This window comes from Echinops telfairi, unplaced genomic scaffold (assembly GCF_000313985.2).
Source record: "Echinops telfairi isolate 266 unplaced genomic scaffold, ASM31398v2 ScPeMD7_60;HRSCAF=208, whole genome shotgun sequence".
Taxonomy (NCBI): Eukaryota; Metazoa; Chordata; class Mammalia; order Afrosoricida; family Tenrecidae; genus Echinops; species Echinops telfairi.
The window spans coordinates 2365374-2386399 of NW_022103958.1; the positions used below are offsets into that span (position 1 = coordinate 2365374).

The following is a 21026-nucleotide window of genomic DNA, read 5'->3' on the forward strand; positions in this document are numbered from 1 at the left end:
TAGTCAGCCATAGAAAAGAGTTCAGAAAGATGGTAGAGTAGCAAGATTACTGCTGCCTGAACTTAAACAATGGTGGGTTTTAGCATTTACCCTGAGTAACAGAGAGAGCCATTGCCATTAAAATAGAGCAAAGCCATGATATGTTCTAACTTGTGAATTTAAATAATAATTATAGCTAATGTGCTGAGGGTCCATAATTGAGTCAAAGGATACATAGGTAAAAGCAGGGACACTAGGTAAGAGTCTATTGTAGCAAATGGGTTGAAACATGATCATGGTTCAGAATTAGGTGACAACTCTAAAAATGATGAAACTCTTGCATTTGGGATCTATGTTAAAGTTAAAGGCAACAGGACTCTCTGATAGAGTGAATGTATGATCTGAGAAAAGCAAGTAGAAAAAATGTGCCATCAGTCAAGACGGAGAACAACATGAGTTGAGTCTGTTTGGGGGACTTGTTTCGAAGTTCTAGCAGGGAGTGCAGCTACTCATATACCCTTGACCAAAAGACAGTGCTCCTATCAGGGAAGGTTGGCTTCTTCAGTGGAGAGTGCAGCTTTCGGGGGGACACACATGGAGCATTGAGGGAGGAAGGGGACACCCACATAACCAGCCAGAATAGTCAACAACCCTGGTGATCAATGTGGTGGCAGATGGCACAGCCAGGTCGCCCTCACATCCTTGAGTCTGTGTGTGGGTAGAAATAGAACCAGGAATACGGATTTGGACTTGTTCTGTGTCATTCAGGTGGGAATGGGAAGGAAGTAGTTGGATGTCCAGGCCTCAACCTCAAAGAAGAAGTCTGAGATTAATTTAGTAACATTGGGTTACATGTTGGAATTCTAACTTCAAAGTCAGTGGCTCAAATCAACAAGTCACTCTGTGGAAGGAAAATGAGGCTTCTCCTCCCATGAAGATTTATTGTCTTAGAAGCCCTGAATAGGGTTGCTATGAGTGAGATTCAGTTCTACAGCAGGTTGTTATTGTTGTTTGTTTGTGTCTTCTGTTAGTCATATAAGGAGAGTATATGAAGAGGGAGAGATCAAGTAGGATAAATGCTATCAATAGACATAAGATGGGAATTATGCAATTTCTGTTAAATTTAATGATGCAGAAGTCAGTAGTGATCTTTATTTATTTATTTTCCAAACCATTTTATTGGGAGCTAATTCAGACATCATGTTATTCCATAGTTCAATCACATAAACCAGTATTGTACAATTGCTACCAAAATCAATTTCAAAACATTTTTTCCTTCTTGAACTCCTTGATATCAGCTCTCACTAGTGATTTTTAGAAGAAAATTTTAATGAGGCATTAATGCCCAAAAGAAGTGTGATGTGCATGTGGCTTCTGATCTCCAATAGCAGGAGGAAGAAGAAAACTCATCAGTGTCAGCCACTCAAGGTCTGTTTCTATGGTGCTGAGGTGAGCATGCCCCACCCTCCAACTAATTCTGACATCAGACATGCTCTACACCTCTAAACAACTTTGACACCAACTAGTCCTTCCCACAGCACTCTATACTTGTCAGCTGGGTTCAATAATTCCTTGCAATGGCCACAGGAACTCACAGATGATTTTCACAATCATGGTATTTAATAAAGGAGTTAACTGATTATAATTAAGATGACAAATGATTAGGAAAATAATAGTTATTCAATTAGGACAGCTTCTTGTCTTTTGTGTCCTCAGGCAGGCCTCTCTCTGGCTTTCACTTTCTTAGTCTGACTTGTGCCCTGCCTGCTCAGGTAAAATTACAAAACACTTCAGCTCTGCCAATCAATGTCCAAAGGGCATACCACTCTACCATCAGTCTCAACCCAAAGGCACTGAGCTCTTGCTCCATAGGCTAGCAAGCTTAGCTCCCCGAATGAAGTGCGTGGAAGGCACTCCATTCCACAAGACAGCCCCTGGAAAAAGCCACTCCGTTTTAATTGCTCCATAGGCCAGGAAGTCTTCAGGCCTTCCTGAGGAAGTCTCAGGCTCCGGATCTTGGTTCTGCTGATTCCAGTGGCCCCTGCTGCCCCTCTGTTACCACAGCTATCTACTAGATCAGGGAGGGTCAATGCACAGGGACCTGAGGGTCCAAAAGATGGACTTCGCAGTTCTATTCTGACATATTTGAGGTCACATGAGTCCGAATTGACTCCACGGTGACTAGGAGTGTTTGAGCCATGGTGTTTACAGGAAGAATGGATGGACACAACCCCTCCCTAACAGTCTGGTGGACGAAGCAGGGAAAATAAAAGTATACATATTTATTTATAAAGTAAGTATTGAATGTATCTTAAGAATATAAATGAATGATGAGGTAGAAAAAAGATAACTGAGAGAAATACTGGAGGAAAGTACTCGAATTGCTAAGGTGGTAGGTGACCATTTGAAAAAGGAAGGGGCAAAAAGGCGAGGGATCCCCGGATCAAAAGAATTTGGGAGAGATTCCAGCAGAAAGAAGGGCGAAACTGGAAGTTTGGAACTGGGAAAGGCTTGGGTTGTCCAAAAGTAGCTTAAGGAAGAAAAGAAGGATGTGACTGAAGTCCTGTGGAAAAGAGAGTGGGCTAAAAATGTATAGGGAAGTAGGCGGCATTGTGTTAGGCAGAGCACGATAATACCTAGAGTGGATTTGTGTGTTTAAAGATGCTTCTGAGCATTGTGTAAGCAGAGATTGGCGTGAAAGAGATGGTGAGACCTCACTAAGCCTGTTGCTTTTATTTAAAAAACCCAAAACATCTGTTGCTGACATGGAAGCTAGTGTCCACCCACAGTTTGTTGTCTCAGCCAAAGTTTCTTCATGGCATTTTTCACCTCTGCGTTCCTCAGGGTGTAAATCAAGGGATTTAACATGGGCGCAACCATGGTAAAGGACACAGCCATTGCTTTGTCTATGGGGTACGTAGCCACAGGTCTCATGTACAAGAAAATGCATGGCACAAAGAACAAGATGACCACCATAAGGTGGGAGCCACAGGTCGAGAGGGCTTTACGCCGCCCTTCAGAGCTGCAAGACTTCAGAGAGCATAGAATCACCATGTAGGAGATGATGAGGATGAAGAAAATGGTTACACACATCACCCCACTATTGAGGATGACCAACAGGCCCAGGAAATGAGTGTCCATGCAGGCCAGTTTCAACAATGGAAATAAATCACACATAAAGTGATCAATGATATTGGGACCACAGAAGGGTATTTGGTACATGAAGAGAAGCTGTATTGTTGCATGCACTGAGCCCCCGATCCAGGCCCCCCCGAGCAAAAGGCAGCACACTCGAGGACTCATGATGGTCATGTAGTGCAAGGGCTTACAGATGGCCACATAGCGGTCATAGGCCATCACAATGAGAAGGATGATCCCCACCCCACCAAAGAAATGTTCTGCAAAGAGCTGGGTCATGCAGCCTGCCAGGGAGATGGTAGTGCTCTCAGAGAGGGAGTCTACAATCAACTTCGGGGCGATGACAGAAGAATAGGTGGCATCCATGAGGGACAAGGAAGTAAGGAAAAAGTACATAGGTGACCTCAGGCTCTGACTTGCCGTCATAGTGACCACAATGAGTAGGTTCCCAAACACGGTGGCCACATACATGACTAGAAACACAGCCGATAATATTTTCCGCAGCTCTGGGTTCTTTGTAATGCCCAAAAGAATGAATTCAGTCACATTGTTTGGCTTCTCCATTTACTCTGGGCTAAAGTGGAGCACATAGCTCTGAGCTGGAAAACCTGCAAGAGAAAGTTCTTTATAGTAAAAATATTTTTCATGTCTATAATTCAAGGGAATCAATCGTATCATACATGTTGGGCAACCACTTATATTTCTTGCCAAATGTGCCATACCATAAATAAAAATGCAATGCTTCCTAATAATTGTTTCCCCTCCCTCCTGATCTGGTAACCACTATTCCACCTCAATACCTATGCATTTGACTATCTTTGTTATTCCATATTAGTCACAGGATATGCAACATGATAAATTAATATTATTTATAAGTGGTAATTACTTAGCGTGCCAGATATGTTTTTGTGACCTAGCTCTCCAACTATTGCAATGACAGACATCTGTTTGCACTTAGAGGCCTGACAGTCGCCTGATCCTACAGATCACCCAACAACAGCTCATTCTGTCCTTGTACTTGCTGTTTAAGATAGATAGGAGACCCTTCTACATCATCTTGATGTAAACGCACACTTAGAAATATGAAGGAGTTCACATCCCATAGTGAATCTTTGACCAGTAGGATATAGGAACTAGTGGATAAATAGTAACCAGCTTAACACAATCTTGGTTGGCCTTCTTTTTCAATCCCTATTTTACTCTACCCTGTTCCTCTGTTCTGTTTTCCAAAATAAACCAACTGCACACAATCTCCTACCTCAGCCTCTTCACAACCAATCAAAGATGGCAGCCTTCATTCATCACTAGCAACACCCAGGACTTGAGAAAATTTCCTATGAACATTGATTCATTTCTTTCTCATATTTATTGAGCACCTAGTTGTGCTAGTTGAAAAACCTACAATCAAGCACTCTCTATTTATTAAGGCCAATTCTGTGCTCCGATCTACATTTCTTCATTTTCAAACTGGTTTAGTTGTCGTTTATATCATTATTGTTTGTCAGGGTTTTTTTTTAATGAACCAGTTTTCACTCAATAACTTTATATACTACAGAATAAAACCCTCTCCGGTCTGGTACCATCCACACAATCATGACTATTTGGGCCCATTGTCAATTCCTATCGCCGAAGAGATTTCTCTTCTCAGCTGACCTTCTAGTTTTCTAATCATGAAGTCCTGTTTGTTCAGAGCATGGGCCCTCCTGATTACAAGACCAAAGTGCATGGCACAATGTCTCACCATTCTCACTTCTAAGTAACGTTCTTGCTGATTTATTCTTTCTTATTCCAGTCCATGGAATATTCTATGTTCTATAGGCCAACACCATAATTCAAATGCATCTAGTCTTCATCATCTAATTTTCACATGCATGTGAGACAATGGGAAATATTAAGGCTTGGATAAGGTGCAACCTTATTTCTCAAGGAAACATGTTTTTGACATTTTTAAATAGGTATTTCAAAGCAGATTTGTCCTATGCAATTGGTAAATTTGTTTGATTTCTTGACTGCTATTTCCATGGGATTTGTTCATGGATCCAAGTAACATGAAATTCTTGACAATTTCAGCCTCTTCTCTGTTGATAATGTTATTGTTCATTGGACCAATTAATCTCATCATGTATTGCTAAAAGTACTAAGTGAATACATACCTTGTCTGAGACAGTGGGATATCCTGTGAGCTATTTTCCTCATTTTACAGAGAAGATCATGAGATTTAGAGAAGTGAAGCAAAATGACACCAAGGCCACACAACTAGTAAATGCTAAAGTAAAATTAAAATACAAGTTTTTCTGGTTTCAAAATCAATTCTATGAAAAATGCATACTGCTTCTTTTATGCTACTATCAAATGCTTAGTATGTATATACTATATACTGTATATATATATATACTATATGCTGTTTCATGATATAATTCCATTTTCCAAACAATACAGTGAGATAGATGTATGCTTCCTACACTTAATAAGACAATTCTACAGTAAATAACATATTCTAATTATATACATCAATTATCTACATCAATGATCTAACCCTGGACCTTTGAATTACTAATTTCTCATGGTTTCTAATAATTGCTCAGATGAGTCAATTAGAGAGTAAAATCTTATTATCTTTCTCTGTTCCAGAAAGAACCTGATTCAAAGCTAATTGACACCTTCCTTGCATGTAGACAAACTTCATATCATTCTCTCCCTTCTTTCTTATGAAGAGGTACTGTCCAATAGAACAACAGTTCCTAAAGAACACTCCAGGTCTCCAAGACTCAACTCATATGACATTTATTTACTATATGCTAACCAGGTACTAGGAATACATGAACTCATTTTCCTCCACATCCAATGGGATGAGCACTGTCAAAAATCCCATCCATGTTGAGAATGAGGAAATAGACTCTAAAGACCTTTAGCATGTCATCTAACAAGAGTGGAGATTTAGGAATCCAGATAATCTTTTTTCTCTTTTTTTCCTCATAGCAGAAATGCCCACCTATTCCATTCTACCAACAAAGAAGTGATCCTACGACCCTACTAGCAATGACCTCTGCAGGAAAGAACAAAGGATATGGTAAAAACACTGACTAATTCTGAAGGAAGAAAAATTCCCTTTACTCGGGGTGCTTGAGCAAAGGCTGTCACTTGATTGGGCCACTGAAGGCATTACTATAAATGGGCTTTTAAATCCTGCGTCCCCTAAATGCTAAGTGACCCAATCTTAATATCACCCCTGACCTTCACTAAACAAAGGAGACAACTCAGGACGCTCTTTCCACCTCTACAATATAGACCAATCCAAACTTTTCAAAAATCTTCAGTCCAAATCATTCAAAATTTCTTGAATAGCTCTAATTAGAAAGAACACATTCTTGGAAATCAGGATTCAAACCCCAAATAACCTGCTGCCATCGAGTCCATGAGATACAAACCATTCTTATGGTTTTCTGAAAACTCCATCTGGTTTTGTGAAGCAGTGGGTGATGCCTTGGAACTTGCGAAACACCCTTACAGACTTCTGGTAGAGAGAAGGGGCTCATCACCAATGCTCTACAACCCATCTAACAATTCAGTGTCCTGCTGGCAGTGGTGCTGTGATGACCAAAGGAACTAAAGGGCATCTGATGCTTTAGGGAGCACTGCTCCAATACGCATCATGTTCAATTTTCACTCTTATATGCTTCTACTTCCTCCTGTCTCTGCCCATGTCCCTTGCTATCAACAAATGTGCCATCACTCCTCAATCAAGCCTCACTACATTAGACTCCCTTCCCAACAGTCTTTCTGAATATGTCGCTGAACATCCATGGTGTTTCTAATATTCTATAGTCTGCACAATCCTGCAATGAACATCACTTTACAGATACCTTTACTTACTATTTTTATTTTTTTATTGGAGAAATCCTTAGAAATACCATCTTCAAGACAAAGAGTGTGCATGCATTTTTTAAATGATTGACTCTCTAATGTTAAAAGTCCTTGCTGGAAAGTCATTTCTGACTCAGGGTGATCCTATAGAGCAGCATAGAACAATCCCATAGGGTTCCTAAGGCTGTAAATATTTCTGGAAGCATTCTAGCAATTCTTTCTGTCACAGAGCAGTAGGGTGGGGTCAAACTGCTTCCCAATACTTAATCCACTGTGCCTCCAGGGCTTCTTTGCTGTCACATTATTCTCTGTTTTATTCCCATCTGCACTAGATTGAAGACTCATTTTCTCTGCAAGCTTGCTAGCAGTATATATTATCAATCTTGGTCATATTCAATAAGCTAAAGGTGAAAAATAACATTTCACTTAATTTCCATTAATGCAGACATCCTTTAGATGGATTTCATTGACAATGTAGATGATAAATGTATTATTGATGTCCAAATAAAGCTAGATTAAATATAATTTAATATGTTGAAAGATATTATCTATGCATAGTTATCCATAGCTAGTTACCATGAGTAAGAATGTATTTTAAGCATCTAAATTTTTGTGCTTTGCTAGCACAATATACAAATTATCTTATTTTATTCTTATATCTGTCACACAGGAAGCATAGTTGATGCTTGAGAAAGAGCAAAAAAAAATCAAATTGCTCAAAATATAGCAGTAAGTAAGTAAGTAGCATTCTCAATTTGAATCCTGGAAGCCTGCTTTATAGCTGATGTATGTTTCCTGTGTCTGGACTCCTTATGGAGATAAATTATGTCTCCCATGAAATCCTGGATAACAAGAAGATGCAAGCAAATGCTTTGGTGAGGGTCCCTGGGTTATCATTTTTAATGAGCAATTAGTGGCCTTGGTTTTTTTAGAAGGTCTGTGCCTTACATATACACATCTTAATAAAGGCTGTCTAAGGGACTATTTCTGCCAATAAGTCTTGCTAATTCTTCATGATTTTCTTGAGAGATGAGGACTAGCTAATAGAGATGGAATTATCTCCAGAAGCACTTTTATAGAGTGGAAGCTACCACTATACCATTGTACATACAAAAATTAATATGTATTTGGAATACGATTGAAGGAAGGGGAAGTTTATTATCATTTTTATTACTTTTTTTTAACATCTCTACCTTGTTCCTAAGAAAATCGCATGCATCACCCATAACACACCAGGCCCAACTCCGTGAGCAGAATGCTCACAGAGAGTTGTGTAGGTTTTTATATTATAAATAAATTGTATTGAGTTCACCTCAACATTACATTAGCAATTAAAATCAGAAATTTAAAGTAACCTAAAAAATATCTAAAAGGAAAATGGAATTAAAAATAAATAGTTTTATGAACTTTTGTAAATACAGATATGTTTGTATGTATATTTGGAAAATATATATAGTTAGATATTCGGGGAGTATCCAAAAAAAGGAATTTTTTTCAAAGCTATGAATTTAAATTTTTTTACAAAGCAACCTTATCACCTTCAAAATACTCTCCATCACACTTAATACATTTGTCGAATCTGTGATTCCATTTTTCGAAAGATTTTTCAAACTTATCTGTTTGAATGGCTCACAGCACCTCCTTCATTTTTTTCTTCACCTCTTTTACATCATCAAATCACTTTCCTTTCATGTCCCTCTTCATTTGCAGAAACAAAAAGAAGTCACACAGAGAGAAGTCAGGTGGGTAAGGTATGTGAGGCAAGAGAGACATGTTGATTTTTGCCAAAACTGGTGCACTGAGATGGCTGTGTGAGCAGGTGCATTGTCCTGGTGGCAAAACCAGTAACCTACCTGCCACAAATCAGGCCTTTTTTGGTCACATGATTACGCAATCTTTTCAGAATCTCTAAATAGAAAAAGCTTTATTAACAGTCTGATAGGATGGAACAAGCTCCAAATGCACTATAAGCTGACATTATTGTCCATTCTGGAAGCTGACAGACATCCAGAATGAGATTTGTCATCAATGGGCATTTGACCTTTGCGAAATGAGGAAACCACTCGCACACTTGCGTTTTTCCATAGCTCTGTCTTTGTAAGCTCTCTTCAACATCCAGCAGGTTCTGGGGCATTTCTCCCAAGCAGGAAACAAAATTTCACAGGGCACACTGTTCTCTTAAATAAGCCATCACACCAAAAGAATGAGTGTGAGCGAAACTGCTTTTGTGAAAATAATTCACTGTGGCCAGAGAGAACAACCTTCCCAAATGATGTCACTGGTGCACTGACTCAGGACAAGTTTCTCAATGTTCATGTAGCGGGAAAAAGCCTACCACGAAAGCTCCACTGTCCCCAGCACAATTCCGTGGGTTTTTGTTGTGTTTTTTGTGGGGGAGCGGTACACCCTCATGTATATATAGCATCTAGATACACATGACCACATATCAATGTAGATAGGATAAATATATATATATATATAGCTATAGATACAGAGAGAGTGCTCTGGTGGTATAATGCTCAGCTTCTCAGCTGCTAATGGACAAGTTTTAAAACTACCAATATCCCAATAGGCTAAAGATGTCGTTATCTGTTTCCTAAAAGATTATAACCTAGGAAACCTTATGGGGAAGTTCTATTCTGCCCTATAAGGTCACCATGAGTCAGAATCAAGTCAATGGCAAGTACACGTATATGAAAATTCACACACTCTCTTATGTATTTAAATATAATATGTATTAAAACAAACATAGGCAAATATAGTAAACATGCAAATGATTTTAAATATACATTTACAGGAGATTGAAATAGTATAGAATGAAAGAAGGGAAAAGGAAAACGTTTCTAAAGCTATCTTCATTATACCAGATATTCCCTCTGCTCTTTTCAAGTTCATCTCCAAAGCAAATATGCATATTCTCTTCTATACATGCTCTTTTATTTGATAATCCTAAGACACTTACCTTTTGACAATGTGCCAAAAAGAATGAAAGCAAATCAAGTTAAAAATTACCGATAGCTGAAGATGTTCCACCCTGAGGTTTCAATTTGTGTAACAAATAAAACAAAGAAGGAAATTATTAACACATTTAAGTGTAATTATGTGTGTCTTTAAGTTATTCAATTATTTCAGCAATTTCAAAATAACAACTCAAATTAATAGGAACATGTTTAGTGCTTAGGTTTTTAAGGCTGCCTCCGGAGCTCACTGTGGTGTGTGTTCTGTGGCTCGGGGAAGTCAGCCATTCCCCCTGTGACCCAATGGTCTGAGACTACAGCAGAGAGGAGACTCTCCATATCATCTTTCCAGCATCAGGTCAGAGTAACCAAAGGGCTGACTCCATCCAGGACTTTACTTACATGAAGCTGGTTATAAAAGAGCTACAATCACGACAGAGATGCAACTGAGGGTTTCAACTTGGTTTCCCATTTAGAGTCAAGTAAATCAAGACCTACACAGGAAACAAACGATTGTCACATAGTGTGCGATTATTTGGATAGACTTCGACAGTCACGGGTAGACCGTCTAAGAGTTTTCAAGATAAATTTGAAACAGATGCTTTCACTACCTGAGGGCTTAAATAGCAAACAACGTGTGTGGTTAGCAGAATAATTTAAAGGTCAAAAAGGCAGCCAGGAAAACTGTGCCAAAACCATTTAAGAAATTGTGCATATCATCTTGTTGTATTTAAACTTAATCTCAAAGCAGCTTGCATTATGTATCTTGGAAGAAACACCATGAATAAGATGACCTCCTTTGGGTAATGGACCTGTGGGCAGAGTTCCATTTCCAAATACTGGAAATGTGACAGCTTGCGTCATTGCAATCACATCCCTTTGAGGTTGGGTCTCTACTGACTGGGATGCTAATCACTATGCAATGACTCTCCATTCACCCCTGAAGTGATCATTTGCTCCCAGGGGCTAAGTCACTGGAGCCAGGCCATGCTGATTATCAAGAAGTACAAAACTGGCTCATAGTAGTCTCACTGCCAGCGAGTCCATTCTGACTCATAGTGACTGCACAGGACAAAGTAGATTGGCCCCAATGGGTCTCTGAAATGCTAACTCTTTGTAGGCATGTAAACTCACATCTTTCTCCCTCTAAACAGCTGGTTGTTTTGAACTGCTGGCCATTTGGTAAATAAACAGCCCAATGCACGACCCACCAGGGCTCCTTATCATAGTATTAGTCATTCCATTAGTTACTCCAGAACTTAGCTGTAGCCATCAGGAACAGAAGGACCACACAATGCTCTATCTACTTGATAATGTAGAACTCTTTATTTTTTTTAAAGGCAATCTGTCTGATTCTTCTTGATCATCTAGCAAGTACTGCAACTGCATTTTTCTATCACTTCACCTGATTATTGAAGGAGACTTAATCACATTGCTAGGGAAGCTAATTGACCTCTGTTTCAGCATCCAAACTCACCAGTTGCTCTGTGTAAGGAAGAAGACATCATCTGTTCCCATGAATATGAATAGCCTTGGACACCCTTTATAGGGTCACTGGAAACTGGAATCACCTTGATGGAAAGGGAGTCCAGTGGAATCATTTTTTGTTTTCTCATGAATTTGTTTTATTGTGAATTAGGTTGGAGGTAGGCGATGGGTTTCCATTTCAGATCATGAACTTTTCATTCAACAGTACAGACCACTTACCAATACAGTACAGACCACTTACCAATACCACTACACAGACCCACCCCCACCGCACCCCCAATTTCTCTTCTCTCCCTTATGGAGCTCCATCTTCCCTTTCAACCAACTTAATACTTGCCAACTTTCTAGTCCATTGCTTCCTCAGCTCATCCTTTGGGGATCTCCAGTCTGTTCCCTCTGGTATGGTAGTGGTCTCATACAGCATTTGTTCCTTTTGTGATTAACTAATTCCTCTCAGCATAATGTTCTCCAGGTCCATCCATGTCACAAGGTTTTTTGTGATCCCATAATTATTTTTCAGTGATGCATATTATTCCATTGGGTGTATGTACCAATGTTTCTTTGTCCATTCTTCTACTGATGGGCATTTCAGCTTTTCCCAACTTCTTGTTATTGTGAACAGGGCTTTGTTGAACATGGAAGTGCATGTGCCTGTCCACATTATGGCTATTCTTTAGGATATATACCCAGCAGGTGTATTACAGGATTGTATGGAATTTCTATCCCCAATTGTTTGAGGTAGTACCATATTACTTTCCATAATGGATGTACACACCAGCAATGCCTGAGAGTTCTATTCTTTCTGTGCTCTCTCTAGCACTTGTTGTTGATGTTGGTGCTTTTAATTGGGCTGTCAATGTTAGTATAAGGTAGTATCTCATCATTGTTTTGATTTGCATCTTCCAGATGGCTAACAATTGTGAGCATTTTCTCCGATGCTTGTTAACCATCTGGATGTCATTGTTGATGAACTTCTCATGTCCTTTGTCCATTTATTAATTTGAATATCTGTTTCTTGGTTTTTATTATGGAGGTATGACATGTTTCTAAATGGGGTTTTTGTTTGTTTGTTTGTTTGTTTGTAATATTTTCCCAAATTATATCAATTCATCTTTTCACAAAAAATTATATATGATACATGATAGTCGTATTGGGGATACCTGGTGGGTTACGCTTTTAGCAACCAACTGCAAGATCAACAGTTCAGAACCACCAGTGCAGCCTTGGGAACTCACTGGAGTAGTACTACCCTGTGCTATAGGGAGACCATAAGTCAGAATAGAATCAATGGCAGCAAGTTTGGTTTTGATTTTGGTATTAATTTTTAGACAATATGCATAATTTCTTTTAAGTGGTTTTATATTTAATAGCCATAAATAATCAGATGAAAATTGGCCCACACACAAGATTCTTCATGATTAGTACAAAAGAGTATCTAATTCTTTAGCATTATTCCCAAAGCAACAAGACTCCATTCCATGAAAATGTCAGACTGTCTCATGCTTCCTTACGTTTTTATACCTTCCAAGTTTTCTTTTAATAATTTATACTTTATAAGTTAGTAGTCTTCTCATCCCCTCTTCTTGGCATCTGATATTTCCCTAAGACGGTCATTACTTTGATTTCTTTCTTAAAAATACTTTCATTTTTTCTACAATAGAAAAGGCATGTGCTCAATACTTCGTTTATACTTGCTCTTGACTTACTCTCATCTAACAGCCATGACACAAAGTGAACCCTGAATCGTGTCGCCTAGCTTCTGTGGGAACAGTTAGTTCTCACCAGCAATTTCATCTTTGATCATTCTTAATCTATAGGTGCTGATTTGTATCATGTTCTGGGACTGTACATTGTGGAACCAGATTCTTTTTCTTAGGAATTAGAGACAAGCTTGTGTAAGCAAAGAGACACACTCACCTAAAAGAACAAGCATACCAGGTTCTGGCCTCACTGTCTGGTCAAATCAAGGAGGGAATAATTCCAGATGACAAAAGAGTTGGAAAAATGAAACATGGGTGAGAAGCAAGATGAATGAGATCGTTATCACCAAATAAACTTCGACTCATGAGATCATGTGGAGAAGCATGACCCAGTATTATTCATGTGCATAAAGAATGATTAGAGCTGATAGATGTTGCTGCAAGAGAAAGACTGACACACATCATCTTTCTTGGAGGATAAAACAGATTATGGACACTGAAAACAAATGCCCTGTATATGTAGACATAAACATGCCACAGCAAATCATTCTTTATTTTAAATAGAAGATCATTGAGGTATTGAAGACCTGGAGTTAAACTTTGTAGCTGAGTTTAGATATGTGATCTGAAGCAAACTAGTTATAAATCCTCTTTTGGCTTCTTTTTCTTCTCAGTAAAATGGGGATATGCTATTGAAATTACCTATTTAATACATAGATTAAATCATTTAAACTTCATTCAATGTAAATATAACATATTTGGAATAATAACATTGGAACATTCTCTCAGGCCTTTGTGTGTTTGCGTGTGTGTGTGTGTATTACATATAACTTTTTCCCCTCTATGTTACTTCCAAAAGACCAAACTAAGTCCACTGAATGAATTCTGATTCATAGTGACTCACTAAGACAGAGAAGAACTGTCCTTTTGAGTTTCAAAAGCTGTAAATCATTTTGAGAGTTGACAGCCTCACCTTTCTTCTATGGAGCAGCGGCTGGGTTCGAACTGACTACTTTGTGGATAGCACACCAATGTGTCAGCCACTATGCCACTAGGAGTCCTACTTTTCTTACTACAGACAAAACCAAAAGTGCAACAACAGTTGCACTCTCACAGTTGACCACAGATCAGATCTCTCCTCTTAAGTCACCCTGGTCTTCAACAAGCGTCTCATGGCCTGTTTCACCTCTGCATTCCTCACTGTATAAATAATAGGATTTAACATGGGCGTTAAGATGGCAAAAAGCACAGTGACCAATTTGTCCACTGGGTAGGTGACCACAGGGCGCATGTAAGTGAATATGCAGGGCACAAAGAAGAGTACAACTACCGTGAAATGGGAGCAGCAGGTGGAGAGAGCTTTGCGTCGCCCTTCGGAGCCATGAGATTTCAGGGATCTCAGAATGACCACGTAGGAGATGAGTAACATGGACAGAATGAGCAGGCACATAGCTCCGCTGTTGGCCGCCACCACCATGCCAAGCAGGTAGGTGTCTCTGCAGGCCAGCGTCAGCAGTGGGAAGAGGTCGCACATAAAGTGATCGATGGTATTGGGGCCGCAGAAGGGCAAGTTGATCATGAAGAGAATTTGTACTGTGGCGTGAACAATCCCACCAATCCAGGCGACCACCACCAGGAGCCGGCAGAGGCCCCGTCGCATGATGGTGGTGTAGTGCAGGGGCTTGCAGATGGCTACATAGCGATCATAGGCCATCACTATGAGGAGGATGATCTCTGACCCACCTAGGAAGTGTTCTACAAAGAGCTGAGTCAGGCAGCCAGCCAAGGAGATGGTTCTCCTCTGCCAGAGCAGGTCGATGATCATTTTGGGTGTGGTCACGCAGGTGTAGGAGGCATCTATAAAGGACAGGTAGGTGAGAAAGAAATACATGGGGGCTGAAAGGGTGGGGCTGAGAGAGATGGTGATGACAATGAACACATTGGCCAGCATGGTAAAGAGGAAAACACATAGGAAGACCACGAACAGTATTTTCTGCAAGAGTGGATTCTGCGTGAGGCCCAGCAGAATCAATTCAGTCACATTGTTGGGAGGCATGTGAGGATCCATTGGGGGAGGGATAGCTTGCGGAGACTCGGCTGACCTGCGAAAAGATGAAGGTGTCTCCTCATTAATCCTGGAAGGGTGACCATTTGAATAGGGTAGTTGTCATACTTAGGAAGCATGTCCCTGGCACCCTTCACCACAGGAATTGCTTCAATTATTCTTTCCTACTTCCTCCATGTGTATTTGGCTTATGTTCAGACATCTAGTTCTTGACACCTATGAAGCATCTTCTACGGGGCAACATTTGACAGGTCCTTCACTGGGAAAATACTCTGTCAGTTGCACGTGTGGAGAACTGGTTCTCATGCTGCCGTCACGCCCATGGGACCGCTGCGCTCTGCTTTGCCCCTTAGTGAGCTCAGTCATTGTAACTGAGATGGATTGTGACAGTCACTATAACTGTGAGACGTATCTTGGAGCTTTGAAGTGGAGCTTTTTCTTCTGCCAGGAGAATTTTCCTTTGTGCCTCCAGCTCAAATGATGAAATGAAAGGCATTATCTCCTGTCAAGAAATATGTATCACGGGGAGTTAGATTAGGGAAGTGGTTGGAAATATCCATGCTGGCACCTACCACAACCCATGCTATTCATGGATACCTCCCTGTTGTACCTAGTAATATGTCTGCCATGAGGTCTGCAATGTCTAGCACTTACAGAGTGACATATCAACCTTCAGTGATTGGCATACTTTCTATGTAATCGTGTGTCAGAATGCACATGCATACCCAGTCCATAAACCTGGGAACACAAGTGCCCTGGTCCTTCAACTCTGTCTCATTACTCTCTACTTTATGAGGAACATGAAAAAACTCTTGGAAGGAGACCGCATTCCAGTTTAATCATTTCTAGTAGCCCTCTAGGGTGAATATGGAAACATTAATTGGCTCCAGGAAAGAATATATTGCCGGGTCATTTGATTTTCAAGGTAATTTTAATGTTGGATAATTAATCTTATTCATTTCATAAAGTTAAATTGTACAAACAATTTTGCTAAATCTCATTAAGTATATTTGCAACCTTCATGAACTGGGATTTTTAACTAACAAATAAACACGTACATCTTTATATAGTCCCCCAAGTTCTGTCAAGTTAAAGTAACACTTATTTTCAAATTTTTTAAAATAGAAATGTAACTTTGAAAAGAGAAACAAGTACATTGTTGTCCAGATAAATAAAATACCAGGCATGCATGCATGCACATATATATATACTTATATATTTGTATATGCATACAAGCATGTAAACTGTACTTACTTTATATGAACTCATTCAATAAATATCTATTAGACGCTGTAATGCACATAAAGAGGCCCTTATTATTACTTTAGTGATTTCTCCCCCTTGTACTTCATTAACAGGGAGCCATTATTCATCAATCCATGAGATGAATGATTCTCCTATGGACTTCCTGTTCCTGCTATAAAAATCCTCTTTATCCTGCCCAGCACCTTTATCCTGCCCAGCACCTCTGCCATCCATCACCCCTGGCTGGAAGATGGACGATAGAATGCATAGAATCAACCTAATTACAGGACTTAAAATGATTAGAGAAAATATAAAGTAAAATTTATTCTGCCAAAAAAAACAAACAAACAAGATTTATTCTGCTAGAATGTATTTATTTTCCTTTCAAAGATAACTAGGTATAGAGTTTCTATGTTTTTTCACTAGCCAAGATTCCACCTACGTGAAAATGAAGTACAAAAGTGTCTTTGCAATCCTCTTATTGTGAGATAGCCTCCCCATGAAAGAATATTACTCATACAGTAAAAATAAGGCATGGTTTATAACAATGAATCACCGTTCATTTTTCCTTGATGCATTAATACTTGTCCTAGGATTAAACTCTAAAGAAAAGCACTTTTAAAAGAAAAAACCATGGAGTACAAATAGTTTCAACACTAGTATAATTCTCATGAACACATCGAAAGTGCATGCAATGTGTAACCTTAGAAATATTATAAAATTAACTATTGTCCACCTATTGGAATGGTATCTAATTTTTACAAGAGTGTTGAGGGTGGTTTTTTAATTGTGTATCAAAGGAAAATACTTTCTTGTAATATTATGTGGGCCAATTTAGATAAAATTGGAATATAGATTTGATTCTAATTTGCATGTATTTGGAAACATGGAAAACAATTCAAATCGTTCCTATTTGGTCAGGTTTTAGTTGATTCTACTTTTTTGATGCTTGGCATGCTAAAGTAAAGGTGTAAAATCTCAGAATGTGGGAGTTGATAGGTGGCCATAAAACTTTAATGGTCCATTCAAACCTTAAATTCTATCATTGTTTACTTATTAAAAAATTTTCTCACCTATGAATTTATTTGACACAGCTCCATGCCCAGGGCCCCAGGCCACTTTTAAATCACCCGAAGAGAAGTAAATTTATAAGATTTAAAAAGCCAGCAGCTCAGCTACAAAAAGTCTCTTCTTTGATTTTTAAATGGCACCTTTGGATAATCCCTTCCTCTTGAGCTTTCAAACTGTTACTACATACCCTGTTTGTAGGCAACTCTGGTGAAGTTTCTTTGCTTTGGCTAATGAGCCCTCAGGGGTATTTCACCATCATTAGCAGAACTTGCCAGTGTCCCAATTATTTCCAGCTATCTAAGTAGGCATCAGAGAACTTTTAGAGCAATTCATTTTTAATGTTTAATCTTCTCCTTAAATCTACACAAAGGCAAATCATGACAAGAGAATAGTGAGTTTACCCCTTACAAATTAATGAAAAGACACTGAACATTTGAATATTTGATATCAAATTAGGTTAGTGTGCAGTTTCTAAATGTGTGGCATTGTATGAACATTTAGGGATGTAACTATCTGATGTTTCTGCTGTTGTCAAATTGTGTCTCTTTATCAAGCTGCTCTTTACATGATCTCACTTTTAGATGCATTTATGTTCAGGTGTTGGCAAGGAATATTGAACGTGCCGTGACAGAACAAGCAAATCTTCCCTAGATTAAGTACAGTCCGGTGCTCCTTAGAGGCAAGAATGACAAGTCTTCCCCTCACGAACTTTGGAAGTGTGTCAGGAGAAACCAATATTGGCAACAGGGAATCATGTTTGGTATGGCAACCATCAGTGAAAGGGGGAAATCCCTCAAGAAGATGGAGTGACACAAGGACTGTAACAATGGGCTCAACTATAACCATAATTGAGAGAGCAGTATAAAATCAGGCAGTGTTTTGGTTCTACAGTACAGAGGGTCACTATGAGTAGGAACTGACTCTGGGGTACAAAACAGCTACAACAGTTTTTAAACAAGGTATCCTGCTGAGTAAATGGTGCAGTACTTCTGCATAGCAATCGAGCCTTACTCTGACTCTGAAATTAGACTACTATGATAATGATGAATAGAATTTCATATATTGAACTATTTATAGAGAAATAATTTATGCATAGATACATTTTCTGTAGTCTGTTAAGTATAGTCTTCAATAGTCCTCTTTTATATTAAGCAAAACCAAGACAGGAAAACAGGAAACGAACTGCCAAGGTCAAAGAAAAAGAAGCCAACCCTCCTGAATCCAGGATCTTTAATCTTTTATTGCTCTTCCCACAAGTGGTATTTTGCCATAACTTTTTAGCGTATTACAACTCATAGATTAAAAAGATTAAATGCCAAAGTTTGAAAAATATATTTTTAAGAACACAGTGAATTTAATTCCATTCAGAAATATACAGGGCCACATTTATATACCAATGTTCAAACAATGCCTTTTTTAAGTAAGAGAAAAATAAATTGTGTACAGTATAGCTTTTGAACCGGTTCAAGAGAGTGCAGTCACTATGAGCATCATGTGTCACGGTGGGAAATTAATTTAAGAAAGCTAGCTATGGCCAAGTGCCTAAACTGAGTTTGACTAAAGAATTTAATACTAGGCTGCTTTTGATGGCAGGTGCTAAGTTTGAGGTGATTTGAAAACTATCCAACTCTGATGAACTAGGATGACCATAAGCTTTCACTGTGAGAAATTCTTCATCTTTGTCTTCCAACTCTGGAATGAATAAACACAGTTAGAATTAATATGTACCTGCAAGGTCATTGTGCCCAATTTCATGAAAGATTGAACACCATTCTTCAGGACCCATTAAGTCGGCATCCAGACTCTATTCAATAACAAGAATTATAGGGAGTGATATTCTTTAGACTCCCTTATAGCTACCGAGTTAACTCCACATGGAGTAAGTAGTATAGAAAGGGGAAGTTTGTGGTTATTGCTGGCTTTTTCGGTGCCCTAGGGTTGGTCTGACTCAGCAACAGAATGAAACACTGCCCAATCCTGCGTCCTCCTCACAGTCATTGTTAAGTTTGAGCCCATTGTTGTAGCCACTGTGTCAGTTCATTTTGTCAAGGGTTGTTCTCTTTATTAAGGACCCGTCTATTGCCAAGCATGATGTCCTTGTCCAAAGACAGGCCGCTCCTGATAGGGCCTCTAGTGGTGTCATGGTTACGCATTGGCTGCTAACTGCAAGGTCAGCAGTTCGAAATAACCAGCACTCCATGGAAGTAAGATGGGGCCCGCTATTGCTTTGAAGAACTCAAGCGTTGGAAACTCAAAGGAGTAGTTCTGCCCTGTCCTTTATGGTCACCATGAGTTGACCTTGACTTGATAGCAGTGACTGTTGGTTTAGTCTTTCCTGATAACATATCCAATTATCTGAGATGGAATCTCGCCATCCTTTTTTCTAAGGAGCCTTCTAGCTGTACTTGTTCCAAGACAGATTTGTTTGTTCTTTAATAGTCCATAGTACTTTAGATATCCTCAGGATCATAATTCAAATGCATACCGTCTTCTTTCTTCTCATTCAGTGTGTGATTACTGTTAGTTATGCCCAAGTTGGTGCCAACTCATGGTGAATAAAATGTTACCCAGTTCTTCACCATCTTCATGATCTTTGGTATATGAAAGATCACATTATGGCTATTGTGCCAAACTATTTCCTTGAGAAATTCTGTCATTTTCACCAACCCACTACTTTACCAAACAAGGTACCCTTTTCTAATAACATGTTTTTCCTGATGACATGTCAGTCTGAACACCAGAGTCTCATCATTCTCATTTCTAAGGATCATTCCAGTTTTATTTTCTCTAAGACTGATTTCTTCATTCTTCTGGTGAATTCAATGTTATCTTCAAACCCTTCAGCAACACCACCATGCAAATGCATCAATGTAATTATGGAGTGAGAGTTAAATCATTTAGGGTTGTCTATGAAGGAACATTTTTGAAAGAGTAGTGCCAGAAGCTATAGCAGGAAAGTCTATTTCCAGAATACAACTCCAAGGAGAGTGGGTAGGAGGTGGGTGGGAAGCACTAGAAATATAGTAACGTAAGTTTCCAAACTGAAAGGGTAAACTGAAATGAAATCAAGAGAAATGAAACATGGACCAATCACTAGCCCCGTTCAGGGATAACTTTATATTTGACAGATTTAACGATTTTGTTCACACCTGTAAGAAATCCTTTTTGCATACTGTGTTAGTCCATGGACACACCTATGTGTATAAGAAAGAGATTTACATACAAGAGCAAATGAACATTGAGAAAACATCCCAGCCTAGTCCAGACCAAGTCCATAAGTCCGATATTAGCCCATATGTCTGACACGAATCTATAAAGTCCTCTTCAGATTCATGAAACACATGCAATGATGTTGCATGTAGAAGATCACAGGCCAGTGAGTAGAAAGTCTTTGGATCCAGTGAGTTTGGAAACATCTCAGCTCTGGCATGGGTCTCTGCATCAGGGTGGGTCCATGTGTCTTGTCAGCTGCTATGTCTCCCAGGGAGTGGGTAGAGAGTCTCTCACCTCCAAGGAGGA

General features: G+C 39.2%; 2 protein-coding genes across 2 annotated transcripts; both read right to left on the minus strand.

The window, feature by feature from the left end:
* Positions 1 to 2751: 2751 nt before the first annotated feature.
* On the minus strand, positions 2752 to 3690 carry LOC101645650 (olfactory receptor 4C6-like). Its single transcript, XM_004708470.2, has one exon. The coding sequence runs from the start codon at positions 3679 to 3681 to the stop codon at positions 2752 to 2754; it is 930 nt and encodes a 309-aa protein (XP_004708527.1). The 5' UTR covers positions 3682 to 3690.
* A 10577-nt stretch (positions 3691 to 14267) lies between these two features.
* Positions 14268 to 15194, minus strand: LOC101654938 (olfactory receptor 140-like). Its single transcript, XM_004708377.1, has one exon. The coding sequence runs from the start codon at positions 15192 to 15194 to the stop codon at positions 14268 to 14270; it is 927 nt and encodes a 308-aa protein (XP_004708434.1).
* Between the last annotated feature and the right edge of the window lie 5832 nt (positions 15195 to 21026).